Source organism: Mus caroli, chromosome 1 (assembly GCF_900094665.2).
Source record: "Mus caroli chromosome 1, CAROLI_EIJ_v1.1, whole genome shotgun sequence".
NCBI lineage: Eukaryota > Metazoa > Chordata > Mammalia > Rodentia > Muridae > Mus > Mus caroli.
Window position 1 is genome coordinate 29,599,516 of NC_034570.1, and position 19,619 is coordinate 29,619,134.

Here is a 19,619-nt window from a genome sequence, read left to right on the forward strand (position 1 = left end):
AAGGAAGGGGGAGGGAACCCAATTTCCCGCCAAGTAACTCAGGGTCCAGTAGCAGGACGAACACGTGTGTGCCTTCAGGCAGCAAGGTCAGGTTCCAGCAGTGGGCGTGGCAGGACGAATGAGCCGGTAGCTCCACCCTAGAGCAGGCAGGTTCCAGGCTGGGGGGAAGGGAGACCACAGAAACTCAGTTCTTGAGCATGACTCCTGGACATGGCTACCGTGAACCAGCTGTTCGTTTCCTAGGCTGCCACTGGAATAAGGAGCTGGTGAGCAGGGAGAGCCAGCTACTTCTTCCCCTCTGGGAGCTGTGCTGTGCTGTGCTCCCTAGGTCTGTGGGTAGTCTTAGCCTAGAGTGATAATAATGGCCTTACCTGGTGTCTCGGAGGGTAGTCCCAGACTCCAGGGCCACCTTCTCTTGAGTTTTGTGCCCCCATCCTCCTGTGGATAGGGGTGATGAGGCACCTTGCTCAGACCCAAGGACAAGTCCCTTGCCAGTCCTTTGGCTGGCTTCTGGTTTCTTCTCCTCAGGCACTGTCATGGTCTTGGAAAGTGAATTTTATTTTTTGAAGTTATTATTTGTCAGTATTGTTTTCCTGTATGTTTTCCCATCTGTGATGGAGTGTTGCAAGGCCCGATCTTGTGTGGGCCTTGTGCGGGTGTCCACAGCTGGGGAGCTCCGAGTACAGTGGCAAGATTGTATCCAGATGGCAGGACTCTTCTCCACCCTTTGGCTTTCATATGTATTCCCCTCTCTCTTCCTCTGTGCTCCCTTGGAGGGGTACAGTTTCCCATAGCAGCCTTCCTGTGCCTGCACAGTTAAAGTGGGAGTGGCCAGGCCCTGACTGTTTATACTGCCAGCTCGGTGGATTCCTTCTATTGATTCTGTGCTGGTAGATGGTTTCTTCTGTGCCTACTGCGCACAGGCAACAGCCTTTGTCACTGTAACCCAAAGCCAACTCTCTCTGTGTGCCCCCCAGGCACCATTCTGAAACGCTGGAAGAAGAATTGGTTCGACCTGTGGTCAGACGGTCACCTGATCTACTACGATGATCAGACTCGGCAGAGCATAGAGGATAAGGTCCACATGCCCGTGGACTGCATCAATATCCGCACGGGGCATGAGTGCCGGGGTAAGCTGTGCCCAGGACCACCACCCCACCTTCCTTAATGTGTCTGCTCCCACTGTCCAACTGGACTCTGTCCAGACAGGGCAGCCACAGTGGGGCTTGGGCGTTCACATCCTGAACATCACGATAAATAGATCTTGCGCCCTTCCCCACACTGGAGTTAGGCCCCAGCTGTTTTCCGTGCAGTGATGTACAGTCTTGCTCTTCACTCCTCGGTTGTTAGGTCTAAGAATGCATAAGGAGGAAAAACCAAAACAAAAACAGACAAAAAGTCAACCCACAGATTACTCCTCCATTCTGCCTCTCTCTCCTAGACATCCAGCCTCCAGATGGGAAGCCCAGAGACTGTCTGCTGCAGATCGTTTGCCGAGACGGGAAGACCATCAGTCTCTGTGCAGAGAGCACAGACGATTGCCTGTGAGTGCTCATTTGATTATGTGTTTAATTCACAGAGTGTTTTCTACTCTAATTTCCCTTTGTTAGGAAGGGAAGAGAGTGGGAAGACAGCCTCCCTCCAGCCTGGGGCTCTGGGAGAAGCGCAACAGGGGCTTTTCTTGGATCTAGTTTCTTTCTTTCTTCTGTGTGTGTACTTGTGTGTGTACACAATGTAGATACATGCCGTGGCAAGGGTGGAGGTCAGAGACAGTGTTTGCATTGGTCCTCACCTTGCATCTTGCTTTTGAGACAGGGTCTTAATTGATTTTTTTCATTATGCTTTCCCATGACTTCCAGAGAGTGTCCTGTCTCTACTCCTCATCTCGCCACAGGAGTGCTGCATCATACACCCTAGTGCTACACGCTGAACTTTTTAAACATGAGTTCTGGAGATTCAAACTCAGGTCCTTGTGCTTTCATGGCTAATGCTTTTCCCCACTGAGCCACCTCCTGAGTCTCCTTGCTTCTGATTCCTGTCTGCTATGTCCCTGGGAGTAAGCTTTGAGGTCTCAAAAGCATATGCCAAGCCGAGAGTCTCTCTGCCTCAGGACCAAGATGGAGGGCTCAGCTACTTAACTCCCTGTGTCTGCCTGCATGCTGCCATGCTCCCTGCCACAGTGATAATAGACTAAACCTCTAAAGCAGAGAGAGAGAGAGAGAGATTGATTGATTTTCTCTGTGTAGCCCTAGTTGGCCTTGAGCTCACCATGTAGCCTTCACACTCAGCAGAGGTTCATTTATCTCTGTATCCCCATTGCTTGTAATAAAGGCATGGGCCATAATGTCTGAATAAACTTTCTTAGGACTTATTTTTTGATTTTTATTAAGATTAAAAAGTGTGTGTGTGTGTGTGTGTGTGTACACGAGTGCCATATGTAGGTGCCTTTAGAGGCCAAAGGCCAGTGTCAAAATCCCATGAACTAGGGTTACAGTTGGTGGCAATGTAACTGATGTATGTCTGTCTGGCAATCAAATTCTTATCTTCTGCAAGAACATTCTTTAATCTCTGCACCATCAGGGACTCTTAAATGGTGTATGCTGGTAGAGATATGACTTCCCTCCAGACCAATGGAGAAGCAACTGAGTGTCAGATTAATTTGCTCCTCATAAAATAGAACTGCATTGCCACTTAGCAATTTAAGCCGACACAAACTGGACACTGACTTTGCTCCCAGCGTTGTACTTACAGCTTTGAAGAGGCTGCTTAATTCTTACCGTGTCTGACTACGTGGGTATTACTCCAGGTACCAGAAATTGGGACGCAGATAGGTTAAGTAACACCTACCGGTTGTTTTCCATTTCTGAAATAAAATGACTCCCAAATTCTTTTTTATTATTATGTTCTAGTTCCCTAAGGTGGAAGGAGAAAAGGATTCCTGAAAGCTGTCCTCTGACCTCCATAGGCATGCTGTGGTATACAAAATAATGACTTCAAATCCAAATTCACACACACACACACACACACACACACACACACACACACACACGTAATAAAAGTACTGAAGGAAAAAGGAAGACTTAAGGTCTAACAATGGACAGAAAGTCTGGCTGTTTATTCTGTTAATCAGAAACATACCTGAAATAAGATGTCAGAAAGACAACACAGAATGTGTTGGAAACCCAGTGTCTGAGTCTCTTCTGATGCCACAGACTGGGTAACTAAAGTCAGAGCTGGAGCCTCGGGGCCCAGAAGTGGTCAGAAGTGCAGTCAGCTCCTCGGCAGGCCTCCCTGGGTCTGTGGGACCCTTACTCGCCTCTTCTCATCTTGCCCAGACCCAACATGTTGGACTGAGGATCTTAAAGTTTGACCCCATTTTCATTTGATTTCATGTGCAAAGACCCTGTTTCTTGGTGAGCCACACTTATCAGTGCAGAGGATCCTAAGTTCAGTGTGTCATTTGAAGGCACAAAGTTCAATCCATGGTAACAGAGACCTCTGAGGAAAGATGGGGAAACAAATCTGGATTGCCTTCTCCAGCCATCAAGTGAAGAGAAAGGGAGGGTTTGTTTATGCAGCTATCTACGCTCATGGGAGTCCTCCTGTATATACCTCCTAAATGCTGGGATTATGGCCTAGCTGTCCCTCTTTACACAGAAGCCTTTCCGGGACTACCGAGGCTTATCTGAATTTAAGAATCGTTGGAATGTTGGATTACTTCAGAGTACCCTGTTTTTCATTTTTTTCCAGGGCATGGAAGTTTACACTGCAGGATTCCAGAACAAACACAGTAAGCTGCCCATGGGTATTCCGGCCCAGTTTGTACATCTTGGGTCTGTGTAGCAAACTGGGGAATAGGAGGCTGGAAGAGGGAAATGGAAGGGCTGGGTGGGGATGAGGGGGAGGGTCTCCTGTCTTCCTGAGCAGAACAGGGCAGGGTGCCTCTCGTTGACAGTGATCATGCTGGATATGGTAAGAGGCACCTATTGTGGTCTGATATGAAACAGCCCCCATACACTTACATGCTTAAGTGCTTAGCTCCCTGCTGTTGGAATAGTTTAGGGAAGTTACAGAACCTTTAGGTGGAGCCTCACTGGAAGGCAGGGTGTCACCAGGGGTCACTGAGGATTTGTCTTGAGCCTGACTTCACTTCTATTCAGTCCTGATCCTGGATGTAATATGACCAGCTCCCTCCTGCTACTTCTACGTTGCCTCCTCTGCCCGCTGCCATGCTTCCACCTGCTGCCACGCCTTCACCACCATGATGGACTGTGTCCCTCAAGAATTGCAAACCAGAACAAACTCTTTCTCCTCTGAGTTTCTTCCATCAGGTTATTTAGTCAGACTAGTGAGAAAGTAACTAGGACAACACCCTCCTCAGCCCGCCGTCGCAGTTCCAGTGTTACCTGGCGGTGTTCACCTTCCTCCAGGTTTCCGGCATCTTGAATTCTTCTCTTATTTGAAGTAAAAGTTCAAAGAGAACCACGGTGCCCACTTCACCCATAAGATCTCAGTCTCCAGGCATGGTGGCTTTAATCCCGGCATTTGGGAGGTAAAAGTGGATCTCTGTGAGTTCAAAGCCAGTCTGGTCTACAAAGCAAGTACAGAACAGCCAGAGCTATTACACGGAGAAACCCTGTCTTGAAAACCAGAAAAACCAACCAGCTAACCAAGCAAGCAAGCAAACAAGTAAACAAAACAAACAACCCCCCTCCCAACCAACCAACCAACCAAAAAGACCTTAGCCCTCAGCTTCAAAAGCTATGGCGACCTTGGCCTTGCCTGTATCCCTAATACTAAGAAACCATAAATCCTGTAGTATCCCTGGCAGTGCCTCCTCGTGCCCAAGACCTTTGTGGTTGACATTTTCATTCTTAGGTGGGACTCTAATTTTTCCAATATATTTACAGAAAAATATAGGAAAGTATAAGAGGCTTACAGAAGAATTTGCACAGGTGGGAAACAGAGTCAAAAGCTCAGTGGTTGCAGCTTTTGTTGGCTAGAGCTACTTTACCTCAGAGCTCAGTCCGTGCCCCCTTCTTTCACCAACAGCCCCTGCCCTGGAATTTCACATCAGTGAGCCATGCAGTTAGCAAAATCCCAGTGCAATCTGCGTGTGGATTTCTAAAAGAGTAACTTTTTTCCTTTCCACTGGGGCACACACAGGTTTTAAACTACAGAAGAGCATGCTCCTGTGCACTTGTGATTGTGACCAGATGGACTTGGTCTAAAGGCAGTTGAGCTTCGGGTACCTTCGCGGGCCAAGAGTGCCCCGCTCTGGCTTGGGGCTGAGCTGGGACTGGCTGCTGAACTCAGGGTGTTTTAGGAGGCTGGAGGCTGCCCCTGCACCAGCAGGGTCTTTGTGATCTTTTCTTTGCTGAGTGAATGTGCTGTTGGTCCTAGCTCTCTTATCTCCCACAGGCTTACGTTGGTTCAGCGATCCTGTCTGAAGAGACTGCAGTGGCCGCATCCCCGCCTCCCTACGCAGCCTATGCTACGCCAACCCCTGAGGTAGGGAGGTTTGAGCAGAGCATACAAATGAGGGAAGCTGGGGTTCTCTGCTGCTTTTCCATTTCTGTTGGTCTCTTTTCTTCTGTTTCTGGTTGTAGTTTTGATCTTAATCTTAAGTCGGTCTCAGGGAAATTAGAAATACACTCTAAGGCTTCCCTTTTTATCAGAGTATTCCTCTTTGCTTAGCTGAAACAGATCAGCTCTATGGAGCTGGTGATGTGGTCAACTGATGGAGTGTTTGCCTAGCAAGCTGGAGGTTTTGCTCCCCAGCACTGCATAAACTGGGGGATAGCTACACAAACCTGGACTCCTGATCAGTGCTTGGGATGCAGGAGCAGGGCGATTAGGAGATGCAGATCGTTCGTGGCTGCACAGGAGGCCAGCTTAATCTAGAGAGTCTATCTCAAATTAAACAAAAACCCATAGATATAATATGTATATATATGTATGTATATATATGTGTGTATATATGTATATATGTGTGTGTATATATATGTATATATGTGTGTTGTTAAAGAGATTAAACTCGAGGCTTCACATATGCTAGGCAAGTTCTTTACCGCTGAAGTATCTCACCCACTGTTTATAAATTTATTAAGGTATATATGTATATATACCTTAATAAATTATATATACATATATACATATAAATATATATATGGTATACGTGTGTATATGTGTGTGTATGTGTGTACATGTAGTGCCTGCATCTGTAGCACACAGGTAGAGGTCAGAGGGCAACTTGAGAGTTGGTTCTCTCCTTCCATTCTGTGAGTCCTGCAGATTAAACTCAGGCCAGCAGACTTGGCGGTAAGCACCTTTATCCAACGAGCCATCTGGCCAGCCCTGGATCCGTTTATCTGTGTTAACTGCAAAGCCTTGCAAGGTTTCTGACAAAGCTGCTGTAAGCCAATGCATCAGGCTTAGAGAGAAGGCGTGTTTGCTGCTCTGAGCCTCGTGGACTTCTCTGTCACTCTGCTTTTATTCTTGGCTTTCTTTATTTTATTTTTGTTTTTTGTTTTGTCAACATTTTACAGTTTTAAGCATAATAATTTAGTACACGTTCTTTGGATTTATAAGTATCCCATTATTTTCAAATGGTTGTATGTAACTGTCTGTTTTTAAAAGATACACTTTACTTTGTGTGTCTGAGTGTTTTGCCTTCAGGTATCTGTGAGCACCTCATGCATGCAGTACACCCCGAGGCCAGAAGAGGGCACCAGATGCCCTGCAACTTGAGTTAAGAGCAGTTGTGAGCCGTGTGAGTCATGTGGGTGCTGATCGCTTTCTCTCAGCTTCCCAAAATCTGGAGTTACAAGTGTGCAGCGCCACACCCTGGCTACTTCCAGAACTTGTATGCTTTGTATATTAATATATAGTATGTATTATACTGAGTTTTTCTTATATATTTTTTTTATTTTGGGTAGAGTTTTTATTTTTTTTCATTTAAGTATGTTAATTTCCTAATTATTAACTGAAATATTTTTATAATAATTACTTGAAAATCCTTTCTAGAGGGCCAGGTGTGATGGTGCACACCTTTAATCCCAGCAGTCAGGAGGCAGAATCAGGCAGCTCACCATGAGTTCGAGGCCAGCCTGGTCTATAGTTCGAGTTCCAGAACATCCAGGAGTATACAGAGAAACCCTGTCTCGAAAAACTTCTTTCCCGAGCTGAGTGTGGTGGTGCACACCTTTAGACTCAGTTCTCAGAAGGCAGAAGCATGTGGATTTTTGTGAGTTTGAGGTCAGCCTTGCCTACATAGAAAGTTCTAAACAACTAGTAGACTGTGGCAGGAAAAAAAAAAAATCTTTTCCATAAGAGACACTATCTCAAGGGAATAAGGTGTGGGGAGAGAGGGAGTGAGAGATTAGGCGAGCACACCCAGTGTCCTCTTCTGGCCTCTGAATGCATGCACGGGCATGTTTACCTTCTATACATGTACATTTGCTCCCGCACCATACATTGCACAAAAAAACCATATATACACCAGAGCCCAATATACAAGTCCTTTCTAGATAATTCTAGCATCTTTCACCCTAGGTGCTGGGTTGGAACCTAGTCTTTCTTGCATGCCTAGCAAGCTCCACCCAATGAGCTGCACTCCAGCCCTCATCTGACATCTCTACAGTCTCAGTGTGGGCCTTCTTCTGTGTCATTTTGTTTGAGATCTTAGCTATTTGTGCTAAAAGTGATTATTGGTCAAAACCCTGACATTTTAAACACGGAGAGACTCGGATCTTGCCAGGTGGAGTCCAGATTCTCAGCCCACAGCAGGGGCCGGGTTCCAGCTCAGGAGTTTAGATTTTCTCTGAGTCTTCTTAGAGCACTTTGTTGGGAAGAGAGGACTGCCCATTACTGCTCGACTTCTCCACTGACAGGTGCATGGTGTCCGGCCAGCTGGTCCACTCCCCACGAGGCCTTTAGTGGTTCTTATGGGGTGGGAAGGGCAGATTGCCTCTGCTCGGCAGTGGTGGACTCTGTGGTCTGCTGCATGGTAGAGTGAGTGCCTTGTTATCTGGTCTACACCAGATGCTCCGTGTGCATCCTTTTCTGGCTGTACTCGAGGGGACCAGGGGAGGCTTGCTGTAGCTATTGTAGCTGTAGTTGAGGCTATTGTAGCACATGCTGGTTAGGGCTTCCACCTCTGACCTTTGGGGATAGGAATAGGGTGTTCCTGCAGTGGGCTCTTAGTGTTTGCGTAGAGTAGAGGAGTTATTGGCTCTTTGAGCAGAGAGAGCAAACTTTCCCTGGCCCCTCCCCCTTTTCCATCTGTACTCATTGGGATTTCTGAGTTACCAGTGTCTCCACTAACCAATTTAGGATACACCATTGCACACCTGTGGAGGTCAGGGGCCACCCATTTATGTATGCATATATGTATATATGCATGTATACATGTATGTATATATGTATGCATGTATGTATCATCACATCATTTCTCATCTCCCCTTCCCTCCCCCAGCACCTCCCATGTGTGTCACTCCTCTCCCCCCCCACGCACCCCTGCTCACTTAAGTATGTTCATTTCATTATTGCTAACAAAGGACAGTTTTTAGGACTCAACTCATCCCTTCTACAATGTGAGTTTCAGTTGACACAGTATGTCATCAGGCCATGTGACAAGTGCCTTTACCCACTCAGCCAACTCACCAGCCCCTCCCTCAAAATTGTGTTTCTCATGGGACTTTGTCTCCTTCCAGGTCTATGGCTATGGTCCATACAGCGGCGCATACCCCGCAGGAACTCAAGTTGTCTATGCCGCCAACGGGCAGGCATATGCAGTGCCATACCAGTACCCATATGCAGGTAATACACCCTGGCTGCCACTCCCGGTCTCTGCGTACAGTGGGGCGAGGAGGAGGAGGCTTCCTTTTCAGTTGGAAGTTAAATGAGCTGCACGTTCTCACTGGAGACCCCAAATCACTTTGCCACTCTGAGTTTTGTGTATTTTTCTTCAAATAGTCTTTTGGATTTTCACATATCTTTACAGTGCTAGAGTGATTTTTATTTAAAAACTATTACATTTTTATTGATTTTTGTGTGCACTTGTTACATATATGTGTGTGGGTACATGTGTGTCACAGCCCATGAGGGAACGCCAGAGGACAATTCAAGGGAATCAGTTGTCTCCTAACACTGTGTGGGTCCTAGAGTTTGACCTTAGGTTGTCAGATTGGCCCCACTAAATTATCTCTCCAGCCCAGTCTTTGATTATTTAAAGGTTTTAGTTATCTTAATTTAAAATGTAACCAAATATACCTTAGTTGCTTACATTTCCCGTATGTCACTCAATTTAAACATTTTAAAAAGATTTATTTTTCCCTGTGTGTACCTGTCTGTAGGTGTGTGCACATAAGTGCGTGTGCCGGTCGGGGCCAGAATAGGGCATTTGGTGCCTGGACCTGGAGTTATACATGGTTGTGAGTTGACTTGAGGGTGCTGGGAACTGAAGCAGGGCTCTCTGTTAGAGCAGCAGGGGATCTCACTGCTGAGCCGTCACTCCAGTCCCCCTGCCAGTCAGTCTGAAACACTAGCAGCTCATGATAAGGAAGGAATAGTGTAATGAAACCACACAACTTATAAGGCATTCTGGTGGCACAGGAGCTGGGGAGATGGTTCTGCAGGTGACGTGCTTGCCGTGTGAGCGTGCGCACCGGAGGTTACACATGCGCACTGAGATGGGGATCCAGCGCCATGTAAAAGCCAGGCATGGCAATGTGCACCTGTGTCCCAGCACTGGGGATGTGAAGACAAGAGGTTCCCTGGGGCTCAGTGGCAAAGGGTGTGTCTGCCACACATGGCCCCTCAAATTCTTTCTACAGCTCCCGAAATAATTAGTTGTTGTTTAATGAGACATAGTTATACTTAAAAAGTTATTTGTTATATGAAATTCAAACCAATGGTGTGTCTTTATTCTTATTTACTAAACATGACAATTTTATTTAAATGCTTTATTTTTTTTAAGATTTATTTATCATATATGAGTATACTGTCACTGTCTTCAGACACACCAGAAGAGGGCATCAGATCCCATTATAGATGGTTGTGAGCTACCATGTGGTTGCTGGGAATTGAACTCAGGACCTCTGGAAGAGCAGTCAGTGCTCTTAACTGCTGAGCCATGTCTCCAGCCCTAAACTTGACAATTTTAGACTAGCAAGAAAGTTTAAAACCTAGTGAGATATGATTTTTACTGCTGTTGGTATATGGGATTCTGAGGTAGGACCAAGGTCCATGGGAAACCTGCTAGGGACCTTAAAGAATCCTTGACCGGGCATTGCAGAAAATAAAAGGCCCACATTGAAGTCTTTGGAACATTCACTTAGCTCTGTGCATGTGAACAACAAATACAAAGAGTAAGGAATATAAAGTCTGAGGGTGAAGTTTAGTGCTTGGTGTATGTGAGGCTCTGCATTCAGTCCTCAGCATTAAAAAAACAAACAAGAACAAAAGCAGTGAGCCAAATGGAAGGATAGAAACAGCCACGTAAGGTATTAAAATGGCTTTTGGACATTTACATATCTTTATGTAGCTAAAGTCCTTTTGATTTAATAGCACTGCATTTGTATTTATTTCCTGTGCATGTGTTGTGTATGCGTGTGTGGGCGCATGTGTGCCACAGCTCATGTGGGGACGTCAGAGGACAACCTGAAGGACAGCCCGCTGTTAAGGTTCTGTTGGGCCTGTGCTTCAGAGTCCTGTGCAAAGCGAGTGTTCTCAGCTAGGGGTTGGTCTGCTTTATTTCTTCAGAATTGAATCGAGTCCTGAGGCTCTGGCTCAGGTGGGAGAACCCCATGTAGCCTGAACAAACCCGCAGCATGGCATAAAACCCAAGTGGTACAGTCAAGAGGATCAGAAGTTCAAGGTTTTCTTCAGCTGAGGCTGGCTTGACACATGTCTCAGAATAAACAACAAAAGGAAGAAGAAGGAAAAGAAAGTCTACTCTATGAATACTTTATAGTTGTTTGCTTTGAGACAGGGTCTTCCTGTGCATCCCAGATTGGTTCTCAGCTTGAGTTCCTCCTCCCAACCCCCTAAGTGCAGGGATTGTTTGTGTGAGCTGCTGTGCTGGGCTGTGTAGTAGTGAATGCTTGAACCTTACAAGCTGAAGTACAGTATCTTGTTGGTTACCGCTGAAGCACTGGGTGAACAGAAACCAGGCTGTTTTCTTAGTATTATAACTACACTTGTGCAGTGCAAGCTCAAGTCAGCTACTCCTGTCTGCACAGCCTTTCTAATCGAAAGTGGGTCGTTCTGTTCCAATAAGTGCTTTGAACTTATGCTCTTTTTTTTTTTTTTTTTTTTTTTTTTTTTTTTTTTTGGTTTTTCGAGACAGGGTTTCTCTGTATAGCTCTGGCTGTCCTGGAACTCACTTTGTAGACCAGGCTGGCCTCGAACTCAGAAATCCGCCTGCCTCTGCCTCCCGAGTGCTGGGATTAAAGGCGTGCGCCACCACGCCCGGCTTGAATTTATGCTCTTATCTCTTGGTTCTCTTATTGTCTGGGAACTGGAAACGATCTAGAAACTTTGTATCGAAGTATGTGTAGTCACCTTGTGTTCTTTGCTTCTTCAAATAGAAATGCATTAGTCTCTCTATACACAGTTGCGGAGGTTTGAATTCGATATCCCCAGTATGTATTCTTAGGCCTTTGACTACTTGGTCCCTAGGTGGTAGCACTGTTTGGGGAGGTTTAGGGGGTGTGGCCTTGCTGGAGGAGGTGCATTACTCAGGGCAAGCTTTGAGGTTTCAAAAGCTTTGGACCATTTCCTGATAGCTCTCTGTTTCCTGCTTATGGTTGGGCATGTGAGCTCTCGGCTGATCAGCTGCCATGCCTGGCGCTTGCTGCCTTGGTTCCTTCTTGTGGTGATAATGGGCTCTGAACCCTCTGGAACTGTAAGCCCAAATTAACTCCTTTCCATAAGTTGTCTTGGCCATGGTGTTTTTTGTTTTTTGTTTTTTATCACAGCAATAGAATGGTAACTAAGGCAGGGAGTGGGCTGTTGCGGTGACAGACCTGACTATATGTTTTGTTTTTGTTTGTTTGGTTTTTGGAAGACTTTGAAACTTTGACCTAGACATGTGGTTGGATGTTATAAACAGAGCTTAATGGGCCATCCCAGTAGGTTCTTAGAAGACAGTGCTGAGAGCGATGTGGTCTGCAGAGGCCCAGCTAGATAGGTTTCAGTGGGCAACAATATTCGCATCTGATATTGAGAATATTGCCTGCTCTCATTTTGAGATGTGAACTCTCCGCTGTTCCTCGTTCATATCATCATGTTTTTCTTGCTGTGATGGCACAGACTCTAATCTTTCTGGATCCATAAACCCAAATGAGCCCTTCCTTCTCTAAGTTGTATTGGTCATGGTGATTTACCACAGCGACAGAGTAACTAAGATGGTGGTCTGCTACATTAAGACTGGCCTTATTTGTATATCACATGGATCACCACAGGACATCAGGCAGGGTTGGCCTTTTGTTCATCATAGGTGTTTGCAAAAAGTGCAGAGATGGATTTGGTGAGATGGTTCAATGGAGCATGCCCAACACCCACAAATCAATAAATAAATATTAAAGTTTTAAAGTGACAGAGTTTCAGATGAGTGTCTATAGTGTGCCAGCTGAAATTCCTTAAGCCTGCAAGAAACTCACTTGCCGTTTCCATGGTTTCTTGTGAGAAGAGTTCTCCCCCAGGCCTCCCTTCTCTCTTGCTTTAAAAATTAAATTATGTTCAATTGTTTGTACACCTGTGGATAATTTGCACATCGCCGAGGAGGCCTGAGGTTTCGAACCCTCCCAGAGATGGAGTTACAGGCAGTTATGAACCCATCAACCTGAATACTGGAAACTGGACTCGGGTCCTTTACAAGAGCCAGTGTGCACTCTGAAGCACAGAGGCATCTCTTCAGATCCATCCTCTCTGTACTAACACTCTCAAGTTGTCTCTACAGATGTCTAGCTTCTTTCTGCCGGGCATAATTAAGACAGTTCGACAGTTGTTGCTAACACTTTGGCATCAGGCTTCGCAGTGACTCATTCCGAGTCAGAGCCAGGGCCCGGTGAGTCTCCCTCTGCTGATGGTTTACTCTGCTTCTTCCTCTCATTAATCTCCTAGGCTTCCTAATGTCTCCTCCAGTACATCTCCTGCTATTACGTGTATGGGCCACTCTTGCTAATGGTCCAGCCTGGTGTGCTGTAATGGGACTGTGCTATTTGAGCAGAACAGCTGTTAGTACTGGTGGAGGAGGAGATGGAGAAGGAAGTAGAGGCAGAGGTGGAAACAGGGAAGGCGACCGGTGAGGAGACAGAGGTGAGGCGGTGGGCAGAGGAAGTGCAGGAGGCACAGGCTGGCTGTGGCACCATGGGAGGAAGTATAGCTCAGAATTCTCCAGGCTAAGGCACAGGCGGGCACATTTGTAGCTGCACGAGACACATTTTAGCAATTTGCAGAAGAAGATTTTTCTCAGGTGCTCTTCTGGGTTTCTTGGAACTTTTATGATTCATTCTGCAAAAAACCCCTAGGGAGATGCCGTTCTTGACTGTAGATTAAGGACATGGCGTTGGTATCTGTCAGTGCCTCAGTGCCAAGTGTATATACACCATATTCTTGGCACTTTTTTACTACACCTTTGATGTTGGAACATTTGAAGCTCCCAGATAGCCTCAGTGGGTTTCTCCTTTAGTGTGTATCAGTTGAAGAAGTGACTGTGTTTTTTTTTTTTGAGCAGGAGGTATGGAAAGGAAGATGTATCTAGCTCATACCATGAGTGAGAAGTCTGTTTTTAATATTTTAGTTTGGGCATGACTGAAGTCTAAAAGTCTGTAACAAAGTCATGGCAGTGACTACTCCCCCCAAATTAAATCCTCAAGAGAGACCTGTCTTGACCTTAGAACTTCAGTAGTGTGTTCCAGTTCGTTCCCAAGAAGGGTTTGTGTAACCAGTGGGGTGGGGAAGAGATACTCCCAAACACTGCGTGAGTGGGGTACATAGTGAAACTCGTTACTTTGTAGACTAACCTAAGAACAAAGTTAACAAGCTGGATGTGGCGCTGCTCGCCTTCAATCCCAGCACTTCAGAAGTAGAGGCACATGGGTCCCCAAGTTTCAGAGCAGTCTGGTGTACATGGTGACTTCCAGACTAGTTGGAATACACAGGCTGTTTCAGCAAACAAACAAAACGAAACGAAACAAAACAAAAACCCAACCAACCAAAAAGAAAATGGCCAAGACACACATTTTACGGATCAAGAGTGATTTTTCTCATGATGGTGTTTTCCTTCTGGTGACATCTTCGTATCTTTGTCACAACTGAGGAAATGCAGTGTGGTGACACGGAAGGGGACTTGGGAATACGTCTCCCCACTTTGTACTTCACAGGAAGGAAACTTCAGATGGTGAGAAGCCAGTGTGGCTGCCGTAAGCCCCCAGGTGCTAAGATGACAGGGGTGAGCCACCATGCTTGCCTGGTGCTGCTTCATCTTCAAGCAGGCTTCCCCTGATTTCCCACACTCTCCCCATCTGTCTCATCCCAGCAAGCATGTAGTGAAGGGCTGCCATGGAAACCAGAGGTGGGTCTCTGTAGCCTTCTCTGTGCTCTGAACTTTGCAGTGTTATAGGGTTTGGACTGGGCAAGCAGAGAGAGGACCCTGGCCTCTCTGTGAGTTCTTAGAGAGCAGTGTTTGTAAGGTCCTAGTTTCCTCTTGCTGTCTTCCTTACTCTCTGTTCCTGAAACCCTATCCTGCAGCCCTCTCCAGAGTAAGATAAGCAGCCTGAGGTGTAACTACAGAGTTAATCCCGTGGAGCTAGAGTGAAGATCATTACCAAATTCTTTGGTCATATTACATAAGCTTTATTTATTGTTTTGTCACACAAGGCTATCTCCCTAAAGCAGGGTTTGAGAAAATAGCATCAAACATAGGAGACAATGAGGTTTATATAGCTAAAAAACAAACAAACAAACAAACAAACCCAAACACCTGCAAGACTAGGGCATTTCCAAGGGTTGAGAGATTTCCAGAGGAATTTTGCTTATGTAAAATTTTGCTTATGTTAGGAAGTTGGCTGAATATTTCAAAATTATTGGCAGGACATCTTATCAGGATGGAGGTTAGGGTATAGCGTGTGAAACATGTCAAATTCCAGAAAATGGGTCAAGACCTGCTCAAATCTAAGTTTTGTAGTAAACAGGAATGAACTTGTTTTGACCTTGTAACAAGATGGCTTTTAATCTTAAGATGGAGTCAGGCAGGTCCCTCAGCAGCTCTTCTACAGTCAAGTGCGTTCCTCTCCTCGTCAGATGTGGGTCTGCCTCCCTCCGAATTCCAAGGCAGCTTTCCATTTTTTTCACCCTTATTGGCGTCTCTCCGGCTTCTGGAGTGTAGCCTAGGTCACAGTGTATGGATCCCCTCCATCTCCCTGGAAACCTATGAGTAAGAAACTGGAGGGAACCAAAGGCATTCTCCTCTGTGGTCGTGAGGTCATATCTGTCTTAGTTATTTGTCTATTACTGTGATGAAACACCGTGACCAAGGCAACTTATAGAAGAAAGAGTTTATTGGGGCTTACAGTTACAGAAGGTAAGTCCCTGACTGTCATGGAAGGGCCCAGACAGGCATGATCCTGGAACAATAGCTGAGAACATACAGCCCTATCTGCAAATAGGAGGTAGGGGGTGGGGTGGGGGCGGGGGAGGGAAGAAGGGAGAGAGCACTAACTGGGAATAGCACGGGCTTTTGAAATCTTAAATCCCACCCCTGGTAACACATCTCCAATAAGGTCACACCTAATTCTTCCCAAACATTTCACCCACCTAGGGACCAAGTATTTAAACATGTGAACCTATGGGGGCATTCTCATCTAAACCACCACACTCCTCTAATAAAGTTCTCCTGAAGGATGATCAACTTCCTCTCTGCAAGCTTGTACCACCCTCTTGTCTTTAAGACAGACTCTCACTAGGTATCCCTGGCCTGGAACTCACAGAGATCCCCCTCGCACTGTCTCCCACTGGCTGGGATTAAAGGTGTGCACCACCATGCCAGGCCTTAGGGACATCTTTTAAAAGTTGTTTAACATGCCTGGGTGTTTGGCTGTGTGTGTGTGTACCAAGTGCACATCGGGTACTTGCAGAAATCAGAAGAGGGCATTGGATCCCTGAAGCTATAGTTACTGATGCTTGTGGGGTTACACGTGGGTGACAGGCCCTCTGCAAGAGCGACAAGCACTCTTAATACCAAGCCATGTCTCCAGTCCCCCATGTATTGTCTTATAAATTGCAACAGCATTTTCCTTGTGTAATATGTGGTGGGCCTTGGAAAGGGTTGGGTTGAACTCACTGAAGCCATCTGTTAACACTTTCCTAAAGGACCTTGAAAGCCAACTAGTGAACAAATGAAGGGGCCACGTGGAGATTGGATACAGTGCCTATGTTAAGGGCACCATCTTTTTCAGTGAATGTCGGACTTCCCAATTACATCTTAAAAGTTCACTCTCTCCTCTTGGTTTTTAGGAGTTTATGGACAACAGCCTGCCAGCCAAGTCATCATCCGCGAGCGGTACCGAGACAATGACAGTGACCTGGCTCTGGGCATGCTCGCCGGGGCAGCCACAGGCATGGCCCTGGGCTCTCTGTTCTGGGTCTTCTAGAGCCTTCAACATTTTCTGTGCATAGCTTCTGTTAGTCCTGTGTGCAGTAATTTGATTTGCAGGGCATTTCTGTTTGTGACAAGTGTCTTTCATAATAATTTAAATAGTTCTTTTGAAGGTGGTAATCTAATAATTGTGACTGACCTGCATGGTACCACAAAGAAAGCCCAAGGTATGCCGTGAGCGAGAGCCTGAGTCCTTCCAGGTACTAGCTTGCACCAAGTCTTTCTTAGGGACTTTTGGATGACTTTATGTAAACACACCCAGTTAAATGGGCATTTTCCGTCCAGTTAGGTGCAGTGTTGAATTGAGGGATGTCTTTCCTTGCTATGCCAATACTAATACTGCTGATGGAGGAAGATGTGTGTAAGTGTGGTGAGGAGAGTCACAGCTTCTTTAACTGTGGATTCTCACTCTAGACCCCTGCTGCGTGTGACCCTAGGAGCTGTGGGCTGGTGGCTCCTGCAAGACTATGGTGTGAGGACCCCGTAACGTACCCCTTGGAGCACTTAGGTACCCCTTGGAGCTCCTAGGTGCCACCAGCAGGATTGACTGCTCAGGATGCAGAGGGCCACCCCCCCCCCTTTAAAAATTATGCTCCAGTAATCTGCCCAGTTTTATTTTTTTGTTATTCTTCTGTTTGCTTTTCCTGGAGATGATTGGCGTTAGTCTGGAGTTAGGAATTGATTCGAGTGCCGGTGGGTGGAGGAGGCATGCTGGGAGCTGCCCCGCGACCTGTTCTCAGTGTTTGTTTTAGGTCTATTGATTGCCAGCTCAGGCTGCAGAGAGCCTATAGAGACTATTTTTCTACTTGTAAAGAAAGTATGGTGAGGGGAATTGAGGAGAGCCTTGTTAGAATGTTCCTGCCTCAGGCCTTCTGGGGCCCACACTGCGCGGTCCTGGAGAGGCTTTTCCTCAGCAGTGGAAGGGAGGCCCCGTGGCTGTCCAGAATCTCAGGTTTTGAGTGAGAAATGGGATTGGGTAGAGCATCTCAGGGATTTGTTCTAATCCCTCATGTTATGGGGATCCAGCCGTGTTCTCAGTCCAGACCCACTCACCACAGAAGAGCTTAAAACATTTCTAGTCCCCAAATGTGTGACACTGAGAAGCTCACAATCTGGCTTTCTAACGAAAATTTGTATTTCTAATATTAGAGAATATATGTTCCACGCATTTAAAATTTCTGTTCTTTCATGTTTTAAAGCTCCCAATTCCAGCTTTGTGACTGGCATGTTTTAGTTTCAAACAGTACCCCCACACAAAGGTGGGATGGCACAGTGAAGGCCCCTGCCCTCTACTTTGCATAGTCTTGTTTCTCCTGGGTGCTCCCAGGAAGCACTCATTCTGACTTTGCTCAGCCCAGTGCATGCGTGCTGCCTTGCCGCCGTGCTGCTGGGTAGCTCTCTCTTGGCCAGATCAAGTCTTCAACAGATCTCCATGTGAGATAGTTGCCAAGTAGATGAGGTGGTGCCCATAGTGCTTTCTCCATATTCCTTGGGGACCTGTTGACACAGCCCTGCCCATTTCCAGCTGATGTTTGTTTCTCTGTCATCTCTGATAGATGGGATATGTGACAACATGGTATGGATGCCGTACAGTGTCGCTTTAATAAGCACGACGCTGATTTTACATCCTGTGCTGTAAGACTGCCATTTGCTCACAGTGTCACCATTGCTAAAGCTCCGTGCTTTACTTACAAAACACTAAAACCAGTGGTTAGTGTTTCACAGTGATTTTAATTTTAGAGTTAGTTACTGGCATTCCTAAAGCCATAGAGTACTGAGTCACGTCCCTGAAGTACTTTTGAAACAGAATTATCTCCTACTGTCCCATGGTGTGCCCTGCCGATCTCCTGGCCCCAATGGGGCTAGCTATACCAGGCAGCCATAGCTGAGCCTGATGATTTCCTGTCACCAGTTTGACTTGATTATATACCCAGAATGGAATACATTCTTGGGCCTCTCAGTTCCTCAGCCCGGATCCTCATAGACGCCACGCTTTCGATGGCTTTCGCGGCGCTTGTACCTCAGTGAGTCCTGAGATTCTTGGGTTGGAGGGAACTACTTGTCCAGTATTGAGGAACATGTCTCCTCCACTGAGACGTAAATAATGATGCAGGGCTGGAAGAGGCTGGCTGCTGACACTGCGTCGTGGCTGATGTCATTGCTCTTAGTTCTTTGAGTTAAGAACCTTTCATATAGAAGGCCTGAGGCTCCCTCAGATCGTCCCTTGCCAAGAAGGCGCAGCTTAGGTCATTAATGCCCACAGTAGCCTTCTGGAGTGTAGCAAGTTCCTGCGTTTGAGACAGAATGGTTCAGATTTATTTTCTACATCTGTTGTTGACCCCATGCAACCTCTCATTTTGCCTTCCAGTCTACGTAGATGAAAGATGAAAGGCAGAGGATGCAGACAGTCTTCTTTGTGATTGCTTCTGTTATTCTGTTGCATCTACTGAGCCTGTTTTCTCCCTGTATTTGCATACAGTATGTTTATAAGTGAACTTGTTAAAATATTAAATGATCACTAACCTTAAACTGTGTCTCATTGTGACTTCTGTTGTATGTTTAAATTATTTTGAGGTGGCTGGAGCAATAGTTAAGTTGCCTGTCACAAAAGCATGAGGATCTGAGATCAGATCCTTGGCACCCATATGGAAGCTAGATGTGGCTACAGATATCTGTAATCATAGAACTTGGAGCTTGGAGAAGGGTCAGCCCCCAGAGTGCTAGTCTTCTAGCCAATCAGAGCTCTGGATCCATCAACAGACTCTTGTCTCTAAAGATAAGGTGGAGGGTGATAGAGGAAGAAACCTGACATAAGCCTCTGGTCTTCAGGCAGGTGCACATGCCCACTCACGTAAATCACCTTGAACTGATCAAAGGGGTGCATGCCTCTGAGCCCTGTGGAGGTGGAAGCATGGGGGTGCATGCCTCTGAGCCCTGTGGAGGTGGAAGCAAGAAC

The 19,619-nt window shown here is 46.2% G+C and overlaps 1 protein-coding gene across 5 annotated transcripts in view; it reads left to right on the plus strand.

Moving 5' to 3' along the window:
- Plekhb2 (pleckstrin homology domain containing B2) overlaps positions 1-19,192 on the plus strand; it is a 34,245-nt gene extending 15,053 nt beyond the window's left edge. For all 5 annotated transcript variants that reach the window (XM_029478085.1, XM_029478084.1, XM_021168376.2 and 2 more), the window contains 6 exons: positions 978-1,130; positions 1,442-1,544; positions 3,751-3,790; positions 5,422-5,511; positions 8,715-8,820; positions 16,522-19,192. In XM_029478085.1, coding sequence (XP_029333945.1) covers positions 978-1,130; positions 1,442-1,544; positions 3,751-3,790; positions 5,422-5,511; positions 8,715-8,820; positions 16,522-16,658 — 629 coding nt within the window. In that variant the 3' untranslated portion in view covers positions 16,659-19,192. The remainder of the gene's footprint in view (positions 1-977; positions 1,131-1,441; positions 1,545-3,750; positions 3,791-5,421; positions 5,512-8,714; positions 8,821-16,521) is intronic.
- The last annotated feature ends 427 nt before the right edge of the window (positions 19,193-19,619 follow it).